The following is a 24,847-nucleotide window of genomic DNA, read 5'->3' on the forward strand; positions in this document are numbered from 1 at the left end:
TGGAGGTTCAGAAACCAAATTAACTTGCCGTGCAAGTGCACCTGGAAACATGGATGTCCATATCATTAAAAAGTAATAATGCAACCTGAAGTCGACATGAGGTACTAAAAGAAATATTATTTCTGAGCTGTAGACTGTCTTTACATGACAGAACATATTGAAGTACAGGGGAAAGTACAGAAAATATTTGCAAGGAAATTATTAGATTGGAAGAATGCAACATTGGGAGAAATTGGGCAGCTGTTTGATGTTTGTTGTTGCTACTTGACAGGTCAGGTAAAGAATTTTCAAGATATTTTGCTATGCACAGTGCAGTGGGAATATGGAAATCACTAGTACATGGAGTAATTGAAGAATATCTTCTTCTTCATAATTTGGTTCTGACTAGCAATCCAGCCAATTGTGACAAACAACCTCCTCAAGGCATCTGAGTTACTGTGGCAAAACACTGCAAAAACTTTTTTTGTCATTTTGTACCCTGGAGCTATGGATAGTGATGGTAGAGGCTTCCATTTCTCTCCACCACATGGCTAACAAGGAATGTTTCCCACTCTTCTTACCTGCTATTGGGATATGTTACCAGGATATTCAGGTTAATACTCATAGTGAATGCACCTTCATTGATCATTGGGTTTTGGAACGGGCCTTAAACCTAGAGTTTTTGGCTGAGAGGCAGGACACTACCTATAGTGCCATTAAACCACCTTAAAGCATATATTGCCATTCTAACATACATAAACATGAGGTTACTCCATATCAAAGGGAGAAGGGAACAGAGGAATGTTAGATAGTGTGGATGAATAAGTAGATTGGAACAGCGTCTATATGACGTATGGATAACATCATAGTTCAGTTAGTTCAATAGTCCGTTCCTATGGTGGAGGCTATATGTGATATCTGCTGATCTGTAATTGGCTCTGACAAGACGGATGTAGAAATTTAGATCCATCCTATAATATATATAGAATGAATAATTCTAGTTACTTTATGTCACTGTTGTTTCTCTCCAATGGAAAGTCACAAAACAGCTTAAGTTAATCATGATAGCAATTGTCATGTTTAGTTGGAACTGGAAACTTATGGGTAAACTGTAACTGCACAAGTTTAATGAATACAATGTAAATTGACTTAGAGGAAGTGAGAATACAGAGAAGAAGAATCTCATGAATTCTAGTGGTTTCACTACTCAAAAGCAATGTGTCTTCCATTTGTTGAACAATATCAGAATACAGCGATTTTCTAATGCTCAATACGGAGAAAAGGCCACAGTTTCCAATTGGGGGCATGTCTCTATTTCTCAGAAAGTTAGACAAGTCAGCTGCACTATCTGATTTAAAAGGAAGTAATCGATTGCTGTGAGAAACGTTAGCAACTCAGTTTGGTTTTTACTCTTTCTCTTGGACTTCCTTTTTCAGTTCCTTGATACTAACATTCTTGTCATGATTCAATTAGGAAAAATGTGTTGATAATTGAGTTCCATAATTCAGCTGATTTTCTCTCCTACTGCATTTCCTCATCCACTGTCTGTCTACACTTCGGTCAGGTTTGGACAGACAGAACTGCTGGCAACAATTTTGGAGGAAGTGAGATGGGGACAGAACTAGCAATTCAATTTTTAATCAATGGATTGAATTCACAACCTTTTATGGTTTTACAGTATTAACAAATTGCGATACTAAGTACAACAGGTCTAATTGAAAGAAATTATGTTACATAAACACTTTGGATTGTGGAAAGGTCACATTATAGCTGACACAACATTAAATACTGTGGGTTAAAGTTTTCACAGGCCATGCTGAGGCTTACATCCATGGTTTCACAATCAACAGATCAAATTGAAACTCTGCTGTCCTGCTACATCTATTTGCAGAACGGTTTTGATTGGTGATGAACAATTAAACAACTCACTGGAAGAGGTGTATCCAAAAATATTCCCATTCTCAATGATGGGGCAGCCCACTACATCAGTGCATGTGGTAAGCCTGAAGCAAAATCCTTCAGCCAGGAATGCCAAATGGATGATCCATCTCAGCTTCTTCCAAGCGTCTAGAGCGTCACAGATGACAGTCTTCACCAAATTTGATTCAGTCCACATAACGTCAAGAACAGCTGCAGACATTGGATACTGTAAATGGTTTGGTTTCTCACAACATTCCAGCAAAAATATTGAAAACTTGTGCTCCAGAACATGCAGCACCCCTAACCAAACTGTTCCCATATAGCTAAATATTGGCATCTACCCTTCAATGTGGAAAATTGCCCACGCATGTCCTGCATGTGAAAAGCCGGACAAATCCCACCCAGCCAATTACTATCTCTATCAGACTCCTCTTGACCACCAGTAAAGTGATAGAAGGTTTCATCAACAGTGCTATCAAGTAACGCTTGCTTAGTAATAACCTGTTCATTGACACCCAATTTGGGTCTAGCCGGGCCACACAGCTACTGATCTTATTTCAGCATAATTTCAATTTTGCTGTATAATTTCAAGGGAAAAAAGGGGTTAAGTTTTCTTTTACCGAGTTCTGATTTACTTTATTCATGTTTCCTGTATTCACAGTAGAGTTTACCAACAGTTTTGTAGTTAAAGCTACAAATCGATCCATGGTATTCTCCTTCTGAGCTTCGTTTTTGGACTCCCTCTCATAAATACCATTATATCAAATGAGCTTCATTCACAACTACAGCAATCTGAATGAAGTTGTCTTACTCTATTACAATTGGAGTACTTTAGCATTTGATTTTCATCTTCACCTTCAGCAACTTCCTTTCTAGTTTGAAGAAAAAAATTTTGAGGCTTTCCCACTTGACCCTTCTTCACCCTTGTTACTTCCCTCCCTTTATTTTTACACCTTGTATTCTTCTTGAGTTTATAGCACTCATGGTAAAAAGTATTTACTTTTATGGGTCAGCTCATAGTCATCAGGCTATATCTGCTGCAAGTCTAATCGCTGCAAATCTCTTGTCAATGTGGAATCATAAAGTTGTACAGCATAGAAGCAGACTTTTTGATCCAACTTGTCCAAGCTGACCAGATATGGTAAATTAATCTAGTTCCATTTGCCAGCATTTGGTCCATATCCCTCTAAAGCCTTCTTATTAATGTACTCATCCAGATACCTTTAAAATTTGTATTTTTATCAGCATCCACCACTTCTTCTGGCACCACTCTCTCATGAAAACATTGTCCTTTTTAGGTCCCTTTTAAACCCTTCCCCTCTCAATTTCAATCTATGCCCTTTAATTTTGGACTCCCTTACCATGGGAAAAAGACCTTGGCTATTCACCCTATCCATGCCTCTCTGATTTTATAAACCTCTCAGCCTGGATATGGGGCCGGAAGCAGGCAGGTGGGACTAGTTTGGGATTTGGCCATTTGCTTATTTTTCTTTTTTTTCTCAAATGACAAAAAGAATGATTCAACATCCTGTTTTGCTGCAATTTGAGGTACAAATTTAAATAATTCCTCACTGGACTTTTCATTGTGATGGATCTTCTTCAAAGCTGTAATGACATCCAAAGTCTTTTTTTTGGGATGCATTCTCCTAAGCTGGTATTCTTTTCTCAGTTTCCTCTCTTTATCCCTTTTTCCATTTCCTAAATCTCTACTTCCATCATATTAAATGTTCTATTCATCTTTCTCCTCTCTCTGAATTTCAAAACCGTTAAATTTCATTTTCAACTGTATTTCAGTCTTTCAAATTCTTTTTTATGTTCAAGTTCTTTTCATTCTTTCTCACGTTTAAGCTGCTTTAACTGCAGTTGAATTCTAATTAAAGTGATTCATTGCACTAAGTTCCTCCTGCATTTCTACTAAGCCTAGATGCTTTGCCAATATTTCAATTACTTTACCTTCTTAGCTCTGGGAAGCAATTCTACATCTAATTATTTGCAAATTACATCAGCTTTGTTTTTGTTAAATCCTTTAAATCCATCATGGATACCACTTCCAACTACATGATGGCAGCTGCTAATGCCATCTTATTTTAAAGTATGAGAAATCTTGTACCTGTCCTTTTATCACATACTAATTATCCTACACATTTAATCTGTTGTCTTCAGTCAAAGGTTTCTGAACCAGAGCCCTGAGAGTTTCATCATGACTCAATTGGAAAGAATGTGCCATTAATGGAGCCCCATTACTCCACAAGTTGAGAGGGGAAAGACATAAAAGGGACCTAAGGGATAACTTTTTCACACAGATGGTGATGCATGTATGGGATGAGCTGCCAGAGGAAGTGGTGGAGGCTGGTACAATTACAACATTCAAAAGGCACCTGGATGGATACATGAATAGAGGGATATGGGCCAATGCTGGCAAATGAGACTAGATTAATTTAGGATATCTGGTTGGCAATGACGATTTGGACTGAGGGGTCTGTTTCTGTGATGAACAACTCTATGACTGTAAATGTGTACCTGCCCAAATAAACCACCAAGATGATCAATTTTCCAGATGGACTTTAATTCAGGACAAAAGGTAATTCATGCAAAGTTTAATCATTAACAAGAAAACAACTTTTATTGCAAAAAAAATTACTTAACAACTGATAAAAATTGGACTTTCTATTATAGGGCTTAGAGTACACCACTTTTGAACTTCATATGTACATTCATAAATAAACAACAGACAAAACCAACACAGATGTCATGGATGAAACACTACAGGAAAGGGAAATCAAATTTCAGTGGGTCAAAACTGGAACCACAAGGTTGGAAAGTTATTTCTTACAGTTCTTTTAATTTTAGCAATGATAACAGAATTTTGTATGCAGAATGATCGTCAATCTTTGATTCAATAGCTGATTAGGTGGACCTAAATCTTTTCTCGGATTCAAAGTCTTTCTTTCCACTCTCAAGTTTTGTTTTTTTAATTTTTTACTTGTTTTTAAGGCTTCTGGATGTCCCTGAGTTCAGTACAGATATTTTCCTGATCAACCCATTCAGAGATGTTGTTACCCAGCTCTGGAGCAGAAGGAATTTGAATGCAGGTCTCATGATTCAGAGGTAGGGGCACTAACAATTGCAAAACAAAAAACAACCCTTACAGCTGAACACTACAGATTTTCTTCTAAAAACAGTCTGTTCAGGCAAGTCATCATACATCTCAAATCTCCTGGTTCAGAGGCAGGGACACTACCACTGCACCACAACAGCCCCTCTACTGAGGATTATACTCACACACCTGTAACAATCTGCAATCACACCAATCCAAAATGAGGTCATTTTTCCTGAACTCAAAGGCTCCTGGTGCCTCCCTGTCTCAAAATATCTACCTCACTGCTTTGGAAAGCAATATAGTCATGCATAACTAAAGTGGACATCAAAGATCCCACTTGATTATTAAGTTGCAGGAAAAAAAAACTTTTTCCTGGTACCTTTTCGCTACATTGCAGTTCAGGAATAAAAACACAGATATGTGGTCACTTGCAATCCAGAAGCAGTCATGTGTGATGGTCATCCAAAGTTCATGAGGTAATCATTGCTCTTTCCAATTTAGCTGAAGCGCTCTCACTTTTTTTTTGAAGCCACACAATGAAAATCAGCTTGATATTTCACAATGAGGGGCAGCATAGACCGATTCAAAATGTGCACACAAAGAGCTTCTACTGGATGAAGGTCTGGCAGTTTGTACCCCAGCTGCATAAAAATAATTCCAGTCACACATTCTAATTTTGGATGAAGTGAGCAGCCTCAGCCGCAGTGAAATTGCCACTGTAAAACAAAACAATATTTCTCATGTCACATGGCATTGTAAACATGTGAAATGCCAAGAGTTAGCTTTTTCATCTTTACCTTGCAGATGTTAATCCGCACACAAGAAGAACAGACTAAATCCATTCCTTTTGCGGAAGTACACCAGCAATACAGCGCCCGCCCCTATTCTCTTTGCATTAAGCATTTAGCGAAAATGTATTAGTTCTGTAAGGCAGGTACTAAGATTGGGGAAAACCTGACCAAAAGATGCCAAAAATTCCCATAAATCTGTAATTTGTTCTGTCATAACCTTGCACATCTCTATCAAATCTCTTATTTTAAGAAGAACGTCACTTCCTCATCTTGGCACTGGAGTTAAAAAGTCGTCATCCATTGCAGTTTCTCTCGAGACAGTCTTCCTAATCCAGTGATGAGAACACAAGAATATCAGCCGTGACCCAGTGGCAGCTTTATACAGTTTCAGCAAAACTTCACTTGCTGCTGGGTTCGAGACTTGGATTTACGAAACCCGTAACATCACACTCCTTTCAATATGTCCCTAGAGTTAAACTTGCGAATAATGCAAACCATTCCGACACACATACCTGAGAACAGTATGTAATATATTCATTTCCAAGTATTACTGGTCGGCTTTTCCCTCTAGGCACCTATCCCTAAATTACGCTGGGCCTGTACAGGCCAGAACTGAAAAAAAGAAATTGCTGGGAAATTTCAGCAGGTCCGGCAGCATTCTGCGGAGAGAGAGAAAGCAGAGTTAACGTTTCGGGTCTGAAGTCAGAACTGAAGAAGGGTCATTGGACCTGAAACGTTAACTCTGCTTTCTCTCTCTCCACAAATGCTGCCAGACTTGCTGAGTTTTCCCAGCATTTTATGTTTTTGTTTCTGATTTCCAGCATCCGCAGTTCTTTCGATGTTTTATTTAGGGAACTCTTAATGATGGGGGAAAAGGAAAAATCCACTTCCAAGTGGTCAGTGGGCACATCCAGGATGAATTAATTGTAGGAAGTGTTTGTTTGCAAAAAAAAATTGTAGGAAAGTGGATACTTTTCTCTTTACTGTAGCACAGTTCACATAAATTGTTAACATCTTACCAGTCATCTGTTAGTATGGTGTTTGTCATTGTTTTCTGAAATACCTGAAAAGTTGATGTGGGAGAATTGAGTAAAGTTTCAATAGGAGTCCTGGAAAATAGAATTAAGGTATTGATAATCAGAATAAGAGGGTAGTTAGAAACTAAAATAGAGGTTGCTGGAAAAGCTCAGCAGGTCTGACAGCATCTGTGAAGAGAAATCAAAGTTAACGTTTCGGATCCAGTGACCCTTCCTCAGTCCCTTCGTAAGAGAGGCATTTTAAAAAAAAAAATCCCATTATAGACTTTTTCTTTGTATACGTTATGTTATGTAGGTCTGTTTTGTTTTGAGCGGGCGAACTCATTTACTCCTGGGTCAGAAGAAGTCTACGGCAACCTGCTCCCGATTAACAAAATGCACTAATTGTGACCAGTTGGATTACATGTTGCTTGGAAAATGATTTTTAATGCCGTTTGTCACTTGGGTAATGTTGAGCACAACCACAGTGCGGACCTTGAGTGAGACAGTTTCTACTCACAGATCATCCAGCCCCTCCCCTAACCCTCGGACAACCAGTTACAAATCCATATCTCTTCGTTGTAATTGCAAGATGAACTCGATTGGAGACCATTTGAGAGTGAAATTCAGCTTCCCAACCCCGCTTCCTGCAAAGAGCTCTCTTTAAGTTTGCCACCAGCAGATAACAAACTTAAAAAGAAATGGCGAGAGGATCCCACGGCGTGTTGCTGTCACTTGTACTGAGTTTCTACCGAGTACATCAATGCCTGACCGGTGAGTTCCCCTTATTGTGTTTGCAAGAGACTGTGCGCTCGCCGCTTCTGACCCGAGACTGTATTGGCATGCAGGTTTCACTAGTTGTTTTATAAAAGGGGATGAAGTTTGCGATGGAGTTGTAAAGTTATGAAACCTGTCCTGTTTGTTGCACGTAAGTAACATTAGTTGCTTTGTTTGTTTTTTGTTTTTGTTTTTGTTTTGTCACTAGCCGTCCGTTTCCTCTCAGCTCTCGCCTTCCACTGACCAAAGTAAACATCCTGCCTACATTACCAGAGGTCAGAAAAGTCAAGACCGACTCCGTTGATTCCTAAATGTAAGACTTCCTGACGTGTCGGTGCTCCGTGGACAAGAAAAAGTGGACAACTTGCATTCACCTAGCGCCTTTCGCGACGTCAGGGCGTCCTGAAGAACATTACAGTTCGCTCTCGACTCTCTTCACCCACCACCACCCCCTCCCCTGCATCCACGTATACTTCGCTCAAAACATTTGCAAGCATAGAGTTATGCATACATAAGAGCATGGAAACAGACCCTTTGGCCCAACCAGTTCACGCCGACGGTGCTCCCAAACTGCCTGCGCTTAGCCCGTATCCCTCCTAACATTTCTTATTCATGTGCTAATCTAAATGTCTTTTAAACGTGGTAACTGTACTAGCATCCACCACTTCCTCTGGAAGTTCATTCCACACAGGAACCATACTCTGTGAAAAAAATTGCCCCTCATTTTTTTTACATCTTTGCCCTCTCACCTTTAAAAATATGCCCCTTAGTCTTGAAATCCCCCATCCTAGTGAAAAGACACCTGCCATTCACCTTATTTATACCCCACATGATTTTATATACCTTGTTAAGGTCACCTCGAGACCTCCTACACTCCAGTGAAGTTCCAGCTGACCCAGCCTCTCCCCATAACTCAAAACCTTCATGTTATAAAGCAGATCTGTAGCTCGACTTGCGGTTGGAGTTGTTGGTTGGTTCACTGAGCTGGCTGGTTTTCATGCAAACATTTCATCTCCCTTCTAGATGACATTGTCCGTGCTGCGTAGCCTTCTTTGAAGCGCTGTTGTTCTGTCGCGCTCTTATTGCAGCCACTAAGTCTTAGACTTAGTCTCTTGTAGATTTACACACTCACTCTGTTACTCTTGTCTCTGTCTCTGGGTGTGCGAAACTACTTTTTTTCTCACTGTCTCTCTCACACTTGATGGTCACCTGGTTTCTGTGTTTTGCCATGCCGGTCTCCTCAGAAGGCCTCAGAAGATTCTGAGAGGTTCTAAGAGGGACATCTACTTTTTTGGATGGTTTTCTGGAACTTTCTGTAGTTCTGGCCAATTGGGGAGATACACTTAATAGTTTGAAACAGAGGCAATCTTTTGGATGGCATGGTACTGTCAATTTCTTTGTATAGCAGGACCTGGTGCCTTTCTGCCTGGGTCCTCCTTTTATTTGGTGGTTAAGTTGCCTTTTATATTATGCTAATATCATCAGCACCTGGCTGCTGTGTTTGCACTGTGATTGGTGTGTGGGTTTTGTGATTTCAGTGTTTTACTTGGCCAATATAACCAGCATCTCTTACTGTTTCCTCAACCGAGGATTCCCCAGCTCCATTGTCGACAGGGGCCTCAACCAGGTTCGACCCATCTCCTGCACTTCCGCCCTCACCCCTTCTCTTCCCTCCTGCAACAGCAATAGTGTTCCGCTTATCCTCACCTACCATCCCACCAGCATCCGCATCCAGAAGATTTTCAGACGCCATTTCTGCCACCTCCAGCAAGAAGCCACGACCAGACACATATTCCCCTCCCCTCCCTTGTCCGCTTTCTGATGGGACCGTTCCCTCCGGGACACTATGGTCCGCACTTCCTTCAGTCCCAACACCTCCCCACAGCCCTATGTCACCTTCCCCTGTGACCGGTGAAGGTGCAACACCTGCCCATTTACCTCCTCCCTCCCCAGTATCCAAGGGCCCAAACATACCTTCCAGGTGAAACACTTCACCTGCACTTCCCAGAATCTAGTCTACTGCTTTCGCTGCTCACAATGTGGTCTCCTCTACACTGGGGCAACTAAGCGTAGACTTGGCAACCGCTTTGCAGAACATCTACGTTCTGCTCGCAAAAAAGACCCTGAACTACCTGTTGCCTGCCACTTCAATGCATCACCCTGCTCCTGGCCAACATCTCTGTCTCTGGCTTGCTGCAGTGTTCCAATGAAGCCCAGCGCAAGCTGGAAGAACAGCACCTCATTTTCCGCTTGGGGACCCTACAGCCCTCCGGACTCAATATTGAGTTCAATAATTTTACGGCCTAAACTCTCTCACGTCCCAGCCCCCCACCCCATACTCCAGGCCTTGTTACCACATAGCCTGCCATTACAGACCCCCTGTTGTTAGTCACTAACAGTCCCCATTAACAACTACTCACCCTCCCAGCCTGATCGTTAGCAACTCCTTTGTCTGTCCTACTGTCTTTCTCTCTCTTTGGGCTCTATCCTATTGTTTACTCCCTACCTCACCCACCTCCCAATTTTCTATATATAAACTGACATTTTCCCAGCCACTATCAGTTCTGAGGAAGGGTCACCGGACCCGAAACGTTAACGCTGTTTTCTCCTCCACAGATGCTACCAGACCTGCTGAGCTTTTCCAGCAACTTTGCTTTTGTCCCTGATTTACAGCATCCGCAGTTCTTTTGGTTTTTATCTCTTACTGTTTGGCGAGGTTAGTAATCTGTCTGCATTTTAATAGCCAGGAGGCTGCTGCAGGTGGTACTTTATTTAAGCACTACAGGCAAAAAGACTGAATTGCCTCTTTCTGTTCTGTAACTTTTTTCTGGTTCTATTGTTCCAACAGTTATGAAGTAATACAAGGGAAGCTCAAAGCCAAATATATTTAACTGGAGGAGGGCTAATCCGTCACCTTAGAAAATGATCTGGTCTGGAATCACAAAATATGTAGGGTCAAGTTAATTAAGCATAAGAAAACCTGAGGGCATCTAAAGTTACATCTCCTTGGATAACTAAGCATGTCAAGGTGATATTAAATCAAAAAAGGTCTTTATGATAAATGTTATATCTACAATTGAGCTGCAAATAACCTGAATGTAGATCATTTAAATGATGCCTATTTAAAAAGAAGGTAACAATGATAGAATATGTATGTCAGAAATTAAAATAATAGGGAATCAAAACGTTTTTCAAAAAGTCTATAAATAGCAAAAGGGAAATATGCTTGTTTAACTGGAGGGAATGGCCAGAGTATTAAATGAACTCTTTTGCATTTGTCTTCACTTAAAAGACATACTACCAATATAAAAGTAAAGAAAAATGAAGCAAAGGTATTTGGTGGAATTGTAATCAGTAACGAGGTTGCAATCAATACTTCAAAATTTCATAAAATGCAAAACTATATCTGCTCTGGTTTGAATACAGCATATGTTGCCGAGGGATGTAAGGGTGACATCCTCGAGGATTATACAAGCCTTTTTAGGTATCGGAGTGTTGCCAGAAGTATGAATTATTGCAAATGTTAACTCCTTGTTCAAGACGAGCTGGTGGTTGGAGTGGGGCAGAGTATTGAATAGATAAATCTAGCAACTTTAGACTTCTCAGCCTAACTTCTGTTTAGAAAAATTCTTAGAGATCTTAATCCATTAAAAATTAGTCTTGAGGAATGGTGGAGCAATTGATAAAAACTGTAGGGAATTGTTAAAGGCAAATTATATTTGACTGGCTTGATGAATATTTGTTGCAAGCTTGCTAAAGATTGGTTCATATTGTTCATAGTGGGTTCATGTACTTTAAAAAGGTGGTTGAAAGAACACTATAATAGACTTGCTAGGAATATTTAAACCCATGGAATTATAGAGACATGGAAGAATGGATGCAAAATTGGCTTGGGATAATAAAGTAGCAAGTCGTGGTGGGAGGACACTCTTCAATTTGATGCAAAGTCTAAAGTACTTTCCCCACCAGTCAGTATTAGGACAGGCTCTTGACATATTAATAAACTCCATCTGTGTATTAGAGCATTATGTTGCCACCAGGCAACATAATCTAGAAATATAGTAAATAAAGAATGCAACAGGATTCTTATTCTGGAGCGCACAAGTGAAATAGAAAGACATATTGTTGCTGACATTTGAGATTTGGGAATGATGATTTTGTCAGGAAAGTTGTAGATATGTATATAGACTACAAATTACACTTTTAAAGGTTTGCAGGAACACAGGGAGCTGCGTTGCATGTGATGTGGGGAAATCTGTCAAAGTGGGAGGATAATTTGAGATAATTTTATGAAAAATGTTTATTGATTTCATGGCTTTATTATTATAATAATAGGGTGCAAAAACCAAAATGTTATGCTGAAACTTCACAAACAATTGACTAGTGCTCAAATGGAATTGTGTTCAATTCTGGCTACCAAGTTTGACCAAGAAATGTGTCAAGGAAGCAGAAGAACCGCTCCAGAGATGGAGGATTTTGGTTAAGTGAGTGACTAGAGAAGATGTGCCTGTTCTCTCTGATTCAAAAAACTCAAGAGGACATAGGTGTAGACAACCATAGACTTTAATAGAATAAATCAGAAAAGTAATTTACCCAGAAGGTCAATAAATTTGCCAGAATAAAAAGTGAAATTTACCAAATATTTTGTTATATGTTGATATGTTGGGATGTACCTTCGCTAGTGCTTTCAGTCTGTGTCTCAGTTTCCCACTAGTTTTAAGTTACACTGCAGTGTTTTGTTTACTAATCTAGTTTTGCCCACAGCTAATTCTGGGATTAGAGGTCTGGCAGTCTAGTGGAAATTTTACTGTTGTAGGTTAGCAAAAGGATTGGACCATTTTTCAAGTTAAGTGAGTTGAAATCCCAATATGGTAGCTGAGAAATTTAAAATCCATTCATTATCAAATATGGAATGGGAATCCATTGTTTTAAATGGACACCATGCCACTACCAAATGTGATGAAAACATATTTGGCTCATTAATCAGCTTTGAGGAAGGTTGGCATACCTTTTCAGTCTCGTGGAAAACTGTGACTTGGAAAGTATTTAAACTTAATCAAAATAAAATTGAGTTGAAGCAAGCAAAACACAATTCTGATTTGGGATTATTTGAGCGACCTTTCGTTGTTGCTGTGTCATTCTCTGGGAACTCTCTTGCTTACAGCACTGTGGGAGTTCATACACTTGAAAGATTGCTGTGGTTTAAGAAGGCAGCTCACTGCCACCTTCTCAGGGCCAATTCGTGTTGAGCAGTAAGTGCTGGTCTGAGCAGTGAATGATCAAATAAAGATAGCCAACTGATACTTACCCACCAGTTTTCTGCTGAGTGCGGAGAGTGGCAATTAGTCACAAAAGATTGATGGTGGAATGGATTTGGTGGTGCAGTTTGTAAGTTGTCTGACTTGGTTTAGAAGTCAGGGAACTCAAAAAAATGATTTCTGTACTTGTTAGTTGATTCCCAATGCCAGTTTAATGATGGGAGACTGGTTGAAAAACTACCAAACCGTGATTTCAAGTAAAACAATGAATGAGTCTTAGAGAGACTCATTGAGTCATACATCATTAAAGGAGGCCCTTTGGCCCACCATGTTCTTGCTGACCAAGAAACACCAACCTACACTAATTCCATTTGTCTGCACTTGGTCCTTAGCCTACTGTGCCCTGAAATTTTAAGTGCTCAGCCAGATGCTTCTTAATGGTGTGAGAGTAATTGCCTCCACCACCCTCTCTGGCATTATGCTCTTTATTTATCACCCTCTAGGTGAACAATCTTTCAATCTGGTCTCCTTTAAATCACTTGCTCCTCACCTTAAACTGATGCTCTCTGGTCTTAGATATATCTACCATGGTGAAAAATTCTCCTGATCTAATCTGACTATGCCTCTCATAATTTTTTAATATCTTAATCAGCTTCACCGCCACCACCCCTCCTCCCTGAGTCTCCTCTGCTCCTAGAAAAGAAACTCATCCATCTCTCCTCATAACTGAGAACTTTCATTCCAGGTTACATGTTGTTGAATGTCCCCGGCACCTTCTCTGGTGCAATCACATCTTTGATAGTGTGATGACCAGAACTGCACATAGTATTCCATTTGTGGCCTATTCATTGTTAATAAAGTTGAAACAAACTTTTAACTTCTCAATTGTGAATGAGGTATTGAATTATACCAGGAAGAAAGGCACCGAGATTCATTTCTGGTGAGAGTTGATCGAGGTGACTTAAGTTTATGAGCTTATTCTTGCATGACTACATTTCCCTACCCTTCTAGTCTAGGGCACCAGGAAAAATAATACATCAGAATTTCCATTGCTGATCATTGGTAAGTCGTGAAAAGTTTTTGTGCACAGAGAATGCTTGAGATCAATATTTCTCTCTTGTTCTGAAGAGACTGCAACCCATTAGTTTTCTAGATTATGTAGGAAATGACTGTATTGAGATATTTGGTTATTCATTTGAAAGAGTGATTTGTGTTGTAATGGAAATCTCTGGGCAAGATTATTCGTCAACTGAACCAAGTAGAAAATAATCAGGATGCAGTTACCACATTTACATTTATTTCCAATGGTGTCCTTGAGTGTCAATGACAGGCATCAAAACTCTGATCTATTTTGTCCTCACCATACACATGCCGAAATCATTGATGTCAAATTTGTGTCAGAGGTAGGAAGGAATTGGCCGTATCCAACAAGATAGAAGCTACCCATCTCACCTTTGACATTCAATGGCATCACCATTGTTGAGCCTCCAATTATCAATAGCCCAAACATTACTATGGACCAGGAATGCACTTGAATTAACTGCAGATACGATGGCTATAACAACAGGTTAGATGCCTGGCATTCTGTGGTAGAAGCACACAGCCTGTCTACAAATGCCTTTCTAACATCTACAAGGCATACAAGAAGAGTGTGGTGGAATGCTCTGCATTTGCCTGGATGAGTCTAGCTCCAGTAGAAGCTGGACATCATCCAGGATACCAGTCACTTTTCTCACTTGATTGGCACTGCATCCGCCACCTTTAAACATAAATTCCTTCAATCATAAATGTATAGTGGCAGTGGTGTGAACATTTACAAATCTCATGACAGCAACTCATCAAGACAGAGAGTGGTGGTAGAAGATTGCTTTTCAGACTGGAGGCCTGTCACCAGTGGTGTTCCACAGGGATCGATTGTGGATCCTGTTTGTCATTGCTATAAATAATTTGTATGACAATATCGAAGGCACGGTTAGCAAGTTTGCGGACGGTACCAAATTTGGTGACATAGTAGATAGTGAAGAAGGTTTTCTAAGATTACAAAGGAATCCTGATGAAATGGTTCAATGAGCTGAAAAATAGCAGATGGAGTTCAATTTGGATGAATGCAAGATATTGCATTTTTGTGGAACAAACAGGGACAGGACCTATACAATTAATGGTAAACTCTTGGGTAGTGTCGTAGAACAGAGGGACATAGAGGTTCAGGTATGTAATGCTTTGAAGTTTGTGTCACATATAGACAAGGTGGCTGGAAAGGTGTTTAACGCACTTGCCTTCATTGCTCAGTCCTTTGAGTATTGAAGTTGGTAAGTCACGTTGACGTTGCACAGGACATTGGTGAGGCCTCTTCTGGGGTATTGTGTCCAGTACTGCAATAGGACAGATATTATTAGGCTGGAAAGGGTCCAAAAGAGATTTATCAGGATGTGGTTGGGAAGGGAAGGTATCAATTATAAAGACAGGCTGGATGGATTTTTTTACTGGAGTGTAGAAAGTTGAGAGGTGACATTATAGATGTTTATAAATCATGAGGGGTATTGATACGTTAATAGGAGATGTCTTTGCTGTATGATGGGGGATTTCAAGACTGGGCGTATATTTTTAAGGTGAGAGGAGACAGATTTAGAAAAAGACACGAGGGGCAACATTTTTACATAGAGGGTGGTTTGCATGTGGAATGAACTTCTTGAGGAAGCGGTGGATGTGGGCACAGTTACAATGTTTAAAAGATACTGCCAAGCACAGGCAGGTAGGACTAGTTCAGTTTGGGATTATGTTCGGCATCAGCTGTTTGGACCAAAAGATCTGTTTCTGTGCTGTATGACTCTAAGATTCTATAAGCCTCCTTTGATAGTACCTTTGAAGCCCACAACCTTGGCTGTCCTGTTTGCAAAGGCTAAGGAAGCAGATACTTGGAAACGCTATTGCCTGCCTGTTCCTGTCTACGCCGTACACCGTCTAACCTATATTGCCATTCCTTTGTTGTCACTCGATCAAATTTTGTTAGCTACCTTCAACAGCGCACATTATCATAAAATAGGATTTTTGGAATAAATTTCTCGAAAATGGACATATTCTTCTTAATGTATGCAATTTATTTCTTCGGCTCTTTGTGCCTATATTGATTTAACACAGGAGTGAGGACTTATATCTTCTGTGTAATGTGTTATGACTGGCTTATCATTTCAAGTCTTTCAGTAAGCTGCAATCAGCTGTGAAGAAGGCTCACTGGTCTTAAAACATTTAACTTTGTTTTCTCTCCACAGATGCTGCCAAACCCATTGAGTTTCGCCAGCAATTTCTGTTTTAGTTTCAGAACTCCTGACTCTGAAGTTTGTTGTTTTGTCTTAGTTTTGTGATATTTCCAGTGTTTGATTTGTCAATGGTGAGGATTTTTTCTTTTTCTCTTCTAGAGTCTCATTCTCTGCTATATCAGTACACCTTCAATCATGGGAGACCTGATTTACCAGAGTATAGTGTCCTGGGGATTTTGGATGGAAGCGAGATATACTATTTTGACAGCAATATGAAAATAACCGTTCCAAGGCAACAATGGATGGCGGAAGCATTTGACAAGGCTTACTGGGAACAGTGCACTATCACTGAAGTTGGCTTCCATGGAATCATTAAGGGACAGGCTGATGAATGGCTCCAGAAAGAAAACCAAACATCAAGTGAGTTTATTCATTTGAAGTGAAGGCAGTGAATGACAGATGATTTTCACGTTGGATGGGAACTGTGCACCAGGAGTGTTGAACCATTCTGGTATCTGCTAGACCTTTCCTTCCAATGTCATTTGATTTTCCTTTCCCTTTTCCCTTTTGTTTTTTTATAAATTTCCTTGTACTAGTTGTGGACCGCAGGCTGACCTGCATTTATTGCATGTGCCTAGTTGCCCCTGGGAAAGTGGTAGTGAGCTGTGTTATTGAGCCACTGCAGCCTATGTGCTCTAGGTAGATGCAAAATGTCCTTGGAGAGGGAACTATAGGACTTTGATCCAGTGGCAGTGAAGAAACAGTGATATATTTCCAAGTCAGGATGGTGAGTAGCTTGGAGGAGAGCTTGCAGATGTGGGTGTTTCCTTGTATCTGCTGCCCTCGTCCTCTTGGGTAGCAGTGGTTGGCAGTTTGGAAGGTGCTGTCTAAGGATCTTTGGTGAATTTCTGTGGTGCATCTTGTAGATTGTAGCAGTGTGTACTGAGTGTCAATGGTGGAGGGGGTGGATACTTCTGGATGTGTTGCCAATCACGTGGGCTGCCTAGTCCTGATGGTGTCAAGTTTTTTTTTGTGTTGCTGAAGCTGCACCCATCTAGGGAGAGTATTCCATCATACTCCTGACTTGAGTATGTTAGATCATGGAAAGGCTTCGGGAATTCAGGAGGTGAGTTACTTGCTGCAGTATTCCTTACCTCAGATCTGCTATTGGAGCCACTGTATTTATATGGTGAGTCCAGTTGAATTTCTAGTCAATGGTAACTCCCAGGTTATTAACAATGGGAGATTCAGTGATGATAACACCATTGAGTATCAAGGGATGGTGGCTATATGGTCTCTTATTGGAGATGGTCATTACCTGGCATTTGTGTGGTACAAATGTTACTTGCCAATTGTCAGCTCAAGCCTGGATATTGTTCAGATCTTGTTACATTTTAACATGTATTGGTTTAGTATCAGAGGAGTTACGAATGGTGCTGAACATTGCACAATCATCAGCATACATCCCCACTTCTGACCTTATGATGGAGGGAAGGTCATTGATGAAGCAGCTGAAGATGTTTGGACCTTGAACATTACCCTGAGGAACTCCTGCAAAGATGTTCTGGAGCTGAGATCACTAACCTCCAGCAAGAATGGCACAGTGGTTAGGGCAACGCAGTGGCTCAGTGGTTAGCACTGCTGCCTCAGTGTTAGGTACCCATGTTCGATTCCACCCTCGGATGACTGACTGGAGTTTGCACATTGTCACTATGCCTGCGTGGGTTTCCTTTGGATGCTCCAGTTTCCTCCCACAGTCCAAACATATTCAGGCTAGGTGTTAGCCATGGAAAATGTGGGCTACAGGGCCAGGGTAAGGGGATGTGTCTGGGTGGGATGCTCTTGGAAGGGCGATGGGCGAATGGCCTGTTTCCACACTGTAGGCATTCTATGACCTATGATTTAAAGAACAACTACCTTCCTTTCTGTCAGGTATGACTCCAATCAGCAAAGAGATTTCCCACTGATTCAGTTGTTCTAGACATCCTTGATGTCACGCTCAGTCAAGGACAGTTTATCGCATCTCGCCTCTGGAATTCAGCTCCTTTGTCCATGTTTCAGCCAAGGCTGTAATGAGTTCAGGAGCCAAGTGGCCCTGGCGGAATGCAAACTGGGCATCACTAAGCAGATTATTGCTGAGCATGTGCTGCTTGATAACCCTGCCAAAGACATCTTCCATCAATTTACTAATGATTGAGAGTAGACTGATGGGGTGGTAATTGACTGTGTTGGATTTGTCCTGCTTTTGTGTACAAGACATACTTGGGCAATCTTCCACATTGTCAGGTAGATGCCAGTGTTGTAGCTGTGCTGAGACAGCTTGACTAGGGGAGCAGCAAGTTCTGGACCACAAGTCTCCAATATTATTGCCAGAATGTTGTCAGGACCTAGAGTCTTAATAGTATCCAGTGCCTCCAGCCATTTATTGGTATCACATGGAGAGAATTGAATTGGCTGAAGACTGAAATCTGTAACGATGGAAAGCACCAGATGAGACCAAGATGGATTATCCACTCAGGACTTCTGGTCAAAGACTGTTGTGAATGCTCCAAGCTTATCTTTTTGCACTGGCATGTTGGGCTTACCCATCACTGAAGATGAGATATTTTTGGACCTTCCTCCTCCAGTAAGTTATTTAATTGTTTACCACGATTAGCAACTAGATGTAGCAGAACTGCAGATCTTAGATCTGATCAATTGGTGTGGGATTGCTTAGCTGTGGATATCAGCTTATGCTGTTTGGCATGCAAGTAGCACTATTTGGTAACGTCACCACGTTGACAGCTCATTTTATGTGTGCCTGGCGCTTCTCCTGGCATGTCTTCCTGCATTCTCCGTTGAACTAGAGGTAATCCCTGGCTTGGTGACAATGGTCGAGTGAGGGATATTTCAAGCCACGAGGTTGCAGATTGTTTTGGAGTACAATTCTGCTGCTGTTGATTGCCCACACTGCCTCACAGATGCCCAGTCTTGAGTTGCTTAATCTATTCAAAATCTGACCCAATTAGCATGATTGTCATGCCACACAACATGATGGAGTGTATTATTAATGTGAAAGTGAGACATTGTCTGCAAGAGGACTGTGCTGTGGTCACTCTTTCTGAAACTGTCATGGACAGATGCACCCTAGCAGATTGGTAAGGATAAGATCAAATATGTTTCTCCCTTTTTGTTGGTTGCCTTACCCCCTGTCGTCGACCCTGTTAACAGTTATGTCCTTTAGGACCCAACCAGCTTGATCAGTAGTGGTACTACTGAAACACTGTGGGTGGTGGACATTGAAATCTGCCACCCAAGTACATTCTGTGCCCTTACCACCCTCTGTGACTCTTCCAGGTGTTTTCAACATGGCGGAGCATACGACTGTATACCACTGTGCTGTCACCTTTTACTGGGTCTGTCCTGCTGGTGGGACAGTACGTATTCAGGGATGACAGAGGTGTTGTTGGGTTCATTGTTTAAAAGGTATGATTCCATGAGTATGACTATGTCAGGTTGTTACTTGACTAGTGAGAGACAGCTGACCCAATTTTAGCACTAACTCCTGAATGTTAGTAATGAGGACTTTGCAATGCTGACAGGTCTGTTTTTGCCATTGCCATTTCCGGTCCTTAGGTTGATGCGAGGTGCTCCAGCCTGTTGCATTTCTTTATTATTATGTTATTATAGTAATTTATTGTTATATGTGTTAATGAAAATGTGTATAAGTTTCCACAATTAATCTGGCACTATCTTAATTGTGTACACTATAAAAGAGAAACAATGCAAACAAAGTGAAGAAAAATTCCACTTTTGCTCCAACCATGGTTTCTTGATTTCAGAAGTAGCTATGGGACATGCCTTACTCCACAGCCAACAAAGTTGTCCCTGAGGCCGCAACACTGAGGAGGAAGCATGCTGAAGCAGCATGCACAGCGCCGACCAGACCCAGGGTGTCACCTCTGCCAAAGCTGCCTCATCGCTACCGATACTGCACCTGCTGCCATACATGGGAGGCTGTCCCAACTCTTGAGGACTGGGGCCCATTCTCAACTTCCAAGGACCGAAGGACCGTCCAAGTGAACTCCTGAGGATCGCGGGATCGTTCACTCTGCTGCCGAAACTCCAAAGGAGAAGAACTAACCCCAATCCATCAAGGGTTCAACAGTTGCTCAAGCCTCAACCGCCATGGCCACGAGGAGTGGACTGGATCTGCCGCTCAGCAGCTATCCCCAACCTCTCCTCACCACTACAGCCACAGACAGAAGACAAAATGAATTTGATTCAAAAGTCAAACGAAGAAAAGTTAAAATTTTTGAAAGAAGGTGCAGTTGGTCATGTGAATAGAGGGGCCAGGAGCTCGAACACCTATCCTACCACCTCCGTCTTCTTTGTTGAGACTTCGTAGTGATTGATTACTCCCGAATGGCTTCCTGGGCCATTTCAGAGGGCTGTTGAGAGTCAACCACATTACTGTGGGTCTGGAGTCACATGTAGGCCAGACCAGGTGGTGAGAGTTTATGTCCTTCCCTGAAGACATTAGTGAACAGGTGGGTTTTTCAAGAATTGACAGTGGCTTCCTGATATTTTGGTTGAATTCAAATTCAAACATCTGCCTTGCATCCCCAGAACATTAGCTGCATTTGTGGATTAATAGTCTAGAGAAACTACCACTACTACTCCTCACAATTGTAACTCAAACTGTAGCTGAGTAGGGTGCATGGCTGTCTGATTGTGACCAATAATTTTTCAACTTAGCTGAATTGGAACTTAGCTACCAGGAGACATTTTAATTTTAACATCGGGGAAATATGAACAGCAGATTGCAGCTTTACACCTGAATCAATAAATGGATATATGGGACTCTGGCCTAAAGAAAACCTCAGTTGCTTTTTTATAATCCTGCAAGTGGTTTGAGAAACTAAGCAAGAATACCTGCTGCAGAGGAGTGATCCAATTGGAAGGAGCCACTGTATAGTAGTTGTGAAGTCAAATTTATTTTCACAGAAATAGATGAATTCAAATGTTTAATAAAATTAGATAAAATCAGAGACTGGGTATTTCCCATGGTCAGTTGATTATTAATAAAGGACATGCCTGACACTTGAGAGTACGAGTGAAAATCTGGATTTTTAAAAATTTCTCCCAAGTATCAATTGTATGATTACTGAAACTATTGTTGCAACATAATTAAGAACTGAACATAATGCATGCATTCATTTAGCAGAGAAAAATCACTGGAGGCAGCGGTTTTGAGCCCAACTTTACAATGTAAGACATGGAGGAAACCATTGAACCAGTTCTGCTCCTCATCAATGACATTATGAATGAGCTGGTTGTGGCTTCAACTGCACTTGTCTTTCAAATGTTGCATCCACCCCCATCCCCTAATTCCATCTCCACCCCAGCCCCCACCTCCCTGCATCTCCTGCCCTTCCATACCCTTTGGCTCTCTGTGATGGCAACTGTTAAAGCTCTCCCTGTTGTGCTGTACTTCTATCATCCTGTGTAATAATGCTTGTACACTTGTTTAATGTACTGCTAGATATGAAGGATCAAATGATAAACCAAAATTCTCAGATTTGTTTTGATCAGATGCAATGAATATTTAAGGGCTCATTGACTGTATTAATGTTTTAGGTACCCATTACCTGCAAGGACTGTTTGGCTGTGAGCTACATGATGCCAATCCAAGTGAAGGGATTTTGAAGTTTGCTTTTGATGGCAGATACATACTCAGTTTTGATAAAGATACATTGGTTTGGACTATACATGATAAGTTCGCAAAAGAATTCAAAGCGAAATGGGATAAGGAAACAAAGATGAACCGTTATTTCAAGAACCTGTTAGAAAATGACTGTACAGATCTATGGAAAACGTACTATTCAATTGGAAATGCCTCTTTAAGCAGAAAAAGTAAGTTGATAAAAAATGATTGTAGATTTCCTTGTTAGTGTGCAAGGCATTGGCTTACATGTGATACCTGTCACCACATACTTTTTAACCAGTGGCTGATTCAGTTTTAGAAAAGGAGGAAAAGCTAAATGTAATTTCCTTGACTCCATAATGTACTGTGTGATTTTTGTTGATGTTGAAATAACTATCTTTCTATCATACAGCTCCCCCTGAGGTCTCAATTATTGCCAAGGGTGGCCATCATTGTTTTCTACACTGCATTGTGATTGGATTTTACCCCCAGCTGATCAACGTGACCTGGTTGAAGAATGGAAAACCTGCCCATGAGACAAACTCTACTGGGTTATTGCCCAATGAAGATGGGACGTTCCAACTAAAGACAACCCTCCAATTTGACCCATATGATGGCAACCAATATGCCTGTCATATTGAGCACAGCAACTTCCCAGGTGGAAAGACTGTCCTTTGGGGTAAGCACTATCATTGGATCCTCCTACAACTAATGATTGTTGTCTTGCCCACAGACCCTGAAGCAATCGGATCTCTGAAAGCTTATCAGAGCATGGTCAACTCTGCTTCTCCTACAAATCTTCAAAATTGTCCATTTAGGCTAGAGTAAATAGCCATAGAGACTTCCTAAACAACATAAATCCTGACTAACTCCTGTATTTCTCCCTCATCCCCATTAATTGTTAGTCCGTTCTGGTTGGAAGAATAACAATTCTATATTATCTGAATCATGAGTGATTTCAGCTGTCTGAAATGCAAAGGGATCCAGGTATCCTAGTGCATGAATCACAAAGGATTAGTATGCGGATACAGCATCTTATCAGGAAAGCTAACAGAACATTTTCATTTATCGCAAAGGTGATTAAATGCAAAATTGAGGAGATTGGGCTTCAGATACTACAGTTCAGATTACTCAAGGAAGTGGTCCAGAAACTATTAGATGTATTGTTGGTCACCTTCCAAAATTCTATAGACTCTGAAACAGTTCCTACAGATGGGAGAGTAACATGTAACCCCATTACTTAAAAAGAGAGGGAAAGAAAGAACAGAATTGCAGACCCATTAAACTAACGTTAGGATGGGGAAAATGTTGGAGTCTGTTATAAAAATGTGATTAAATAACATAAAAGCATGAACAGGATTGGAAAAAGGTAGCATGAGTTTATGAAATGCAAATTATACTTAACAAATCTGCTGGAGTTTTTTGAGGATGTAATTAGTAGAATAGATAAGCAAGCAGTAGGGCGTATTTGGATTTTGAGAAAGCTTTTGATAAGAAGTAGGCAAGTTCGTTTAGAGCACGAGATGGGGGCGGGGCTAATATTGAGTCATAGAGCCGTACAGCACGGAAGCAGATCCTTTGGTCCCTCTCATCCATGCTGACCAAATATCCTAAATTAATCCAGTCCCATTTGCCAGCAATTGGCCGATATCCCTCTTAAACCCTTCCTATATGGGTACCCATATAGATGCCTCTTTAAATGTTGTAATCATACCAGCCTCTACTAACTCCTCTGGCAGCTCATTCCATGCACACACAGCCCTCTGTGAAAAGAGTTGCCCCTTAGATCCCTTTTATATCTTTCCCCTCGCTCCTTAAACCTGTGCTGTCTGGTTTTGGAACTCCCCTACCCTGGGAAAAGATCCTGTGCTATTCACACTATCCATGTCCCTTATGATTTTATAAACCTCTAAGGTCACCCCTCAGCCTCGATACTCCAGTGAACATAGCCCCAGCCTATTCAGCCTCTACCCATAGCTCAAACCCTCCAACCCCGGCAAGATCCTTGTAAAAGTTTTCTGCGCACTTTCAAGTTTAACAGCATCTTTTCTATAGCAAGGAGACCAGAACTGAATTCAGTATTCCAAGACTGGCCTAACCAATGGCCTGTACAGCCATAACATGACCTCCTAACTCCCATTCTCAATGTGAGACAACAAGGTGCAGGGCTGGATGAACACAGCAGGCCAAGCAGCATCATAGGAGCAGAGAGGCTGACGTTTCGGGCCTAGACCCTTCATCAGAAAAGGGGGAGGGGAAGGGGGTTTTGAAATAAATAGGGAGAGAGTGGGAGGCGGATAGAAGAGGGATAGAGGAGAGGATAGGTGGAGAGGAAACAAACAGGTCGAAGAGGCGGGGATGGGGCCAGGAAAGGTGAGTGTAGGTAGGGAGTTAGGAAGGGGATAGGTCAGTCCAGGGAGGACGGACAGGTCAAGGGGGCGGGATGAGGTTGGTCGGTAGGAGATGGAGGTGCGGCTTGGGGTGGGAGGAGGGGATAGGTGGGAGGAAGAACAGGTTAGGGAGGCAGGGACGAGTTGGACTGGTTTTGGGATGCGGTGGGGGGAGGGGAGATTTTGAAACTTGTGAAATCCACATTGATACCATTGGGCTGCAGGGTTCCCAAGCGGAATATGAGTTGCTGTTCCTGCAACCTTCGGTGGCATCGTTGTGGCACTGCAGGAGGCCCAGGATGGACATGTCGTCTGAGGAATGGGAGGGGGAGTTGAAATGGTTCGCGACTGGGAGGTGCAGTTGTTTGTTGCGAACCGAGCGTAAGTGTTCTGCAAAGCGGTCCCCGAGTCTCCGCTTGGTTTCCCCGATGTAGAGGAAGCCACACCGGGTACAGCGGATGCAGTATACCACATTGGCAGATGTGCAGGTGAACATCTGCTTGATGTGGAAAGTCTTCTTGGGGCCTGGGATGGGGGTGAGGGAGGAGGTATGGGGGCAGGTGTAGCACTTCCTGCGGTTGCAGGGAAAAGTGCCGGGTGTGGTGGAGCTGGAGGGGAGTGTGGAGCGGACAAGGGAGTCACGGAGAGAGTTGTCCCTCCGGAAAGCAGATAA

The 24,847-nt window shown here is 41.6% G+C and overlaps 1 protein-coding gene across 4 annotated transcripts in view; it reads left to right on the forward strand.

The window, feature by feature from the left end:
• Positions 1-4,645: 4,645 nt before the first annotated feature.
• The window catches only part of LOC109937868 (class I histocompatibility antigen, F10 alpha chain-like), a 29,441-nt gene continuing 9,239 nt past the window's right edge, over positions 4,646-24,847 (forward strand). For 2 of the 4 annotated variants that reach the window (XM_048616895.1, XM_048616894.1), the window contains exons 1-4: positions 7,397-7,580; positions 16,258-16,518; positions 21,718-21,993; positions 22,197-22,463. In XM_048616895.1, the coding sequence (XP_048472852.1) occupies positions 7,508-7,580; positions 16,258-16,518; positions 21,718-21,993; positions 22,197-22,463 (877 nt within the window). In that variant the 5' untranslated portion in view covers positions 7,397-7,507. Of the gene's footprint in view, positions 4,713-4,893; positions 5,008-7,396; positions 7,581-7,791; positions 7,897-16,257; positions 16,519-21,717; positions 21,994-22,196; positions 22,464-24,847 lie in introns of those variants that run through there. The other 2 variants (XM_048616897.1, XM_048616896.1) reach the window with 2 other exon arrangements.

The sequence above is a fragment of the Rhincodon typus genome, chromosome 35, assembly GCF_021869965.1.
Source record: "Rhincodon typus isolate 14 chromosome 35, sRhiTyp1.1, whole genome shotgun sequence".
Taxonomy (NCBI): Eukaryota; Metazoa; Chordata; class Chondrichthyes; order Orectolobiformes; family Rhincodontidae; genus Rhincodon; species Rhincodon typus.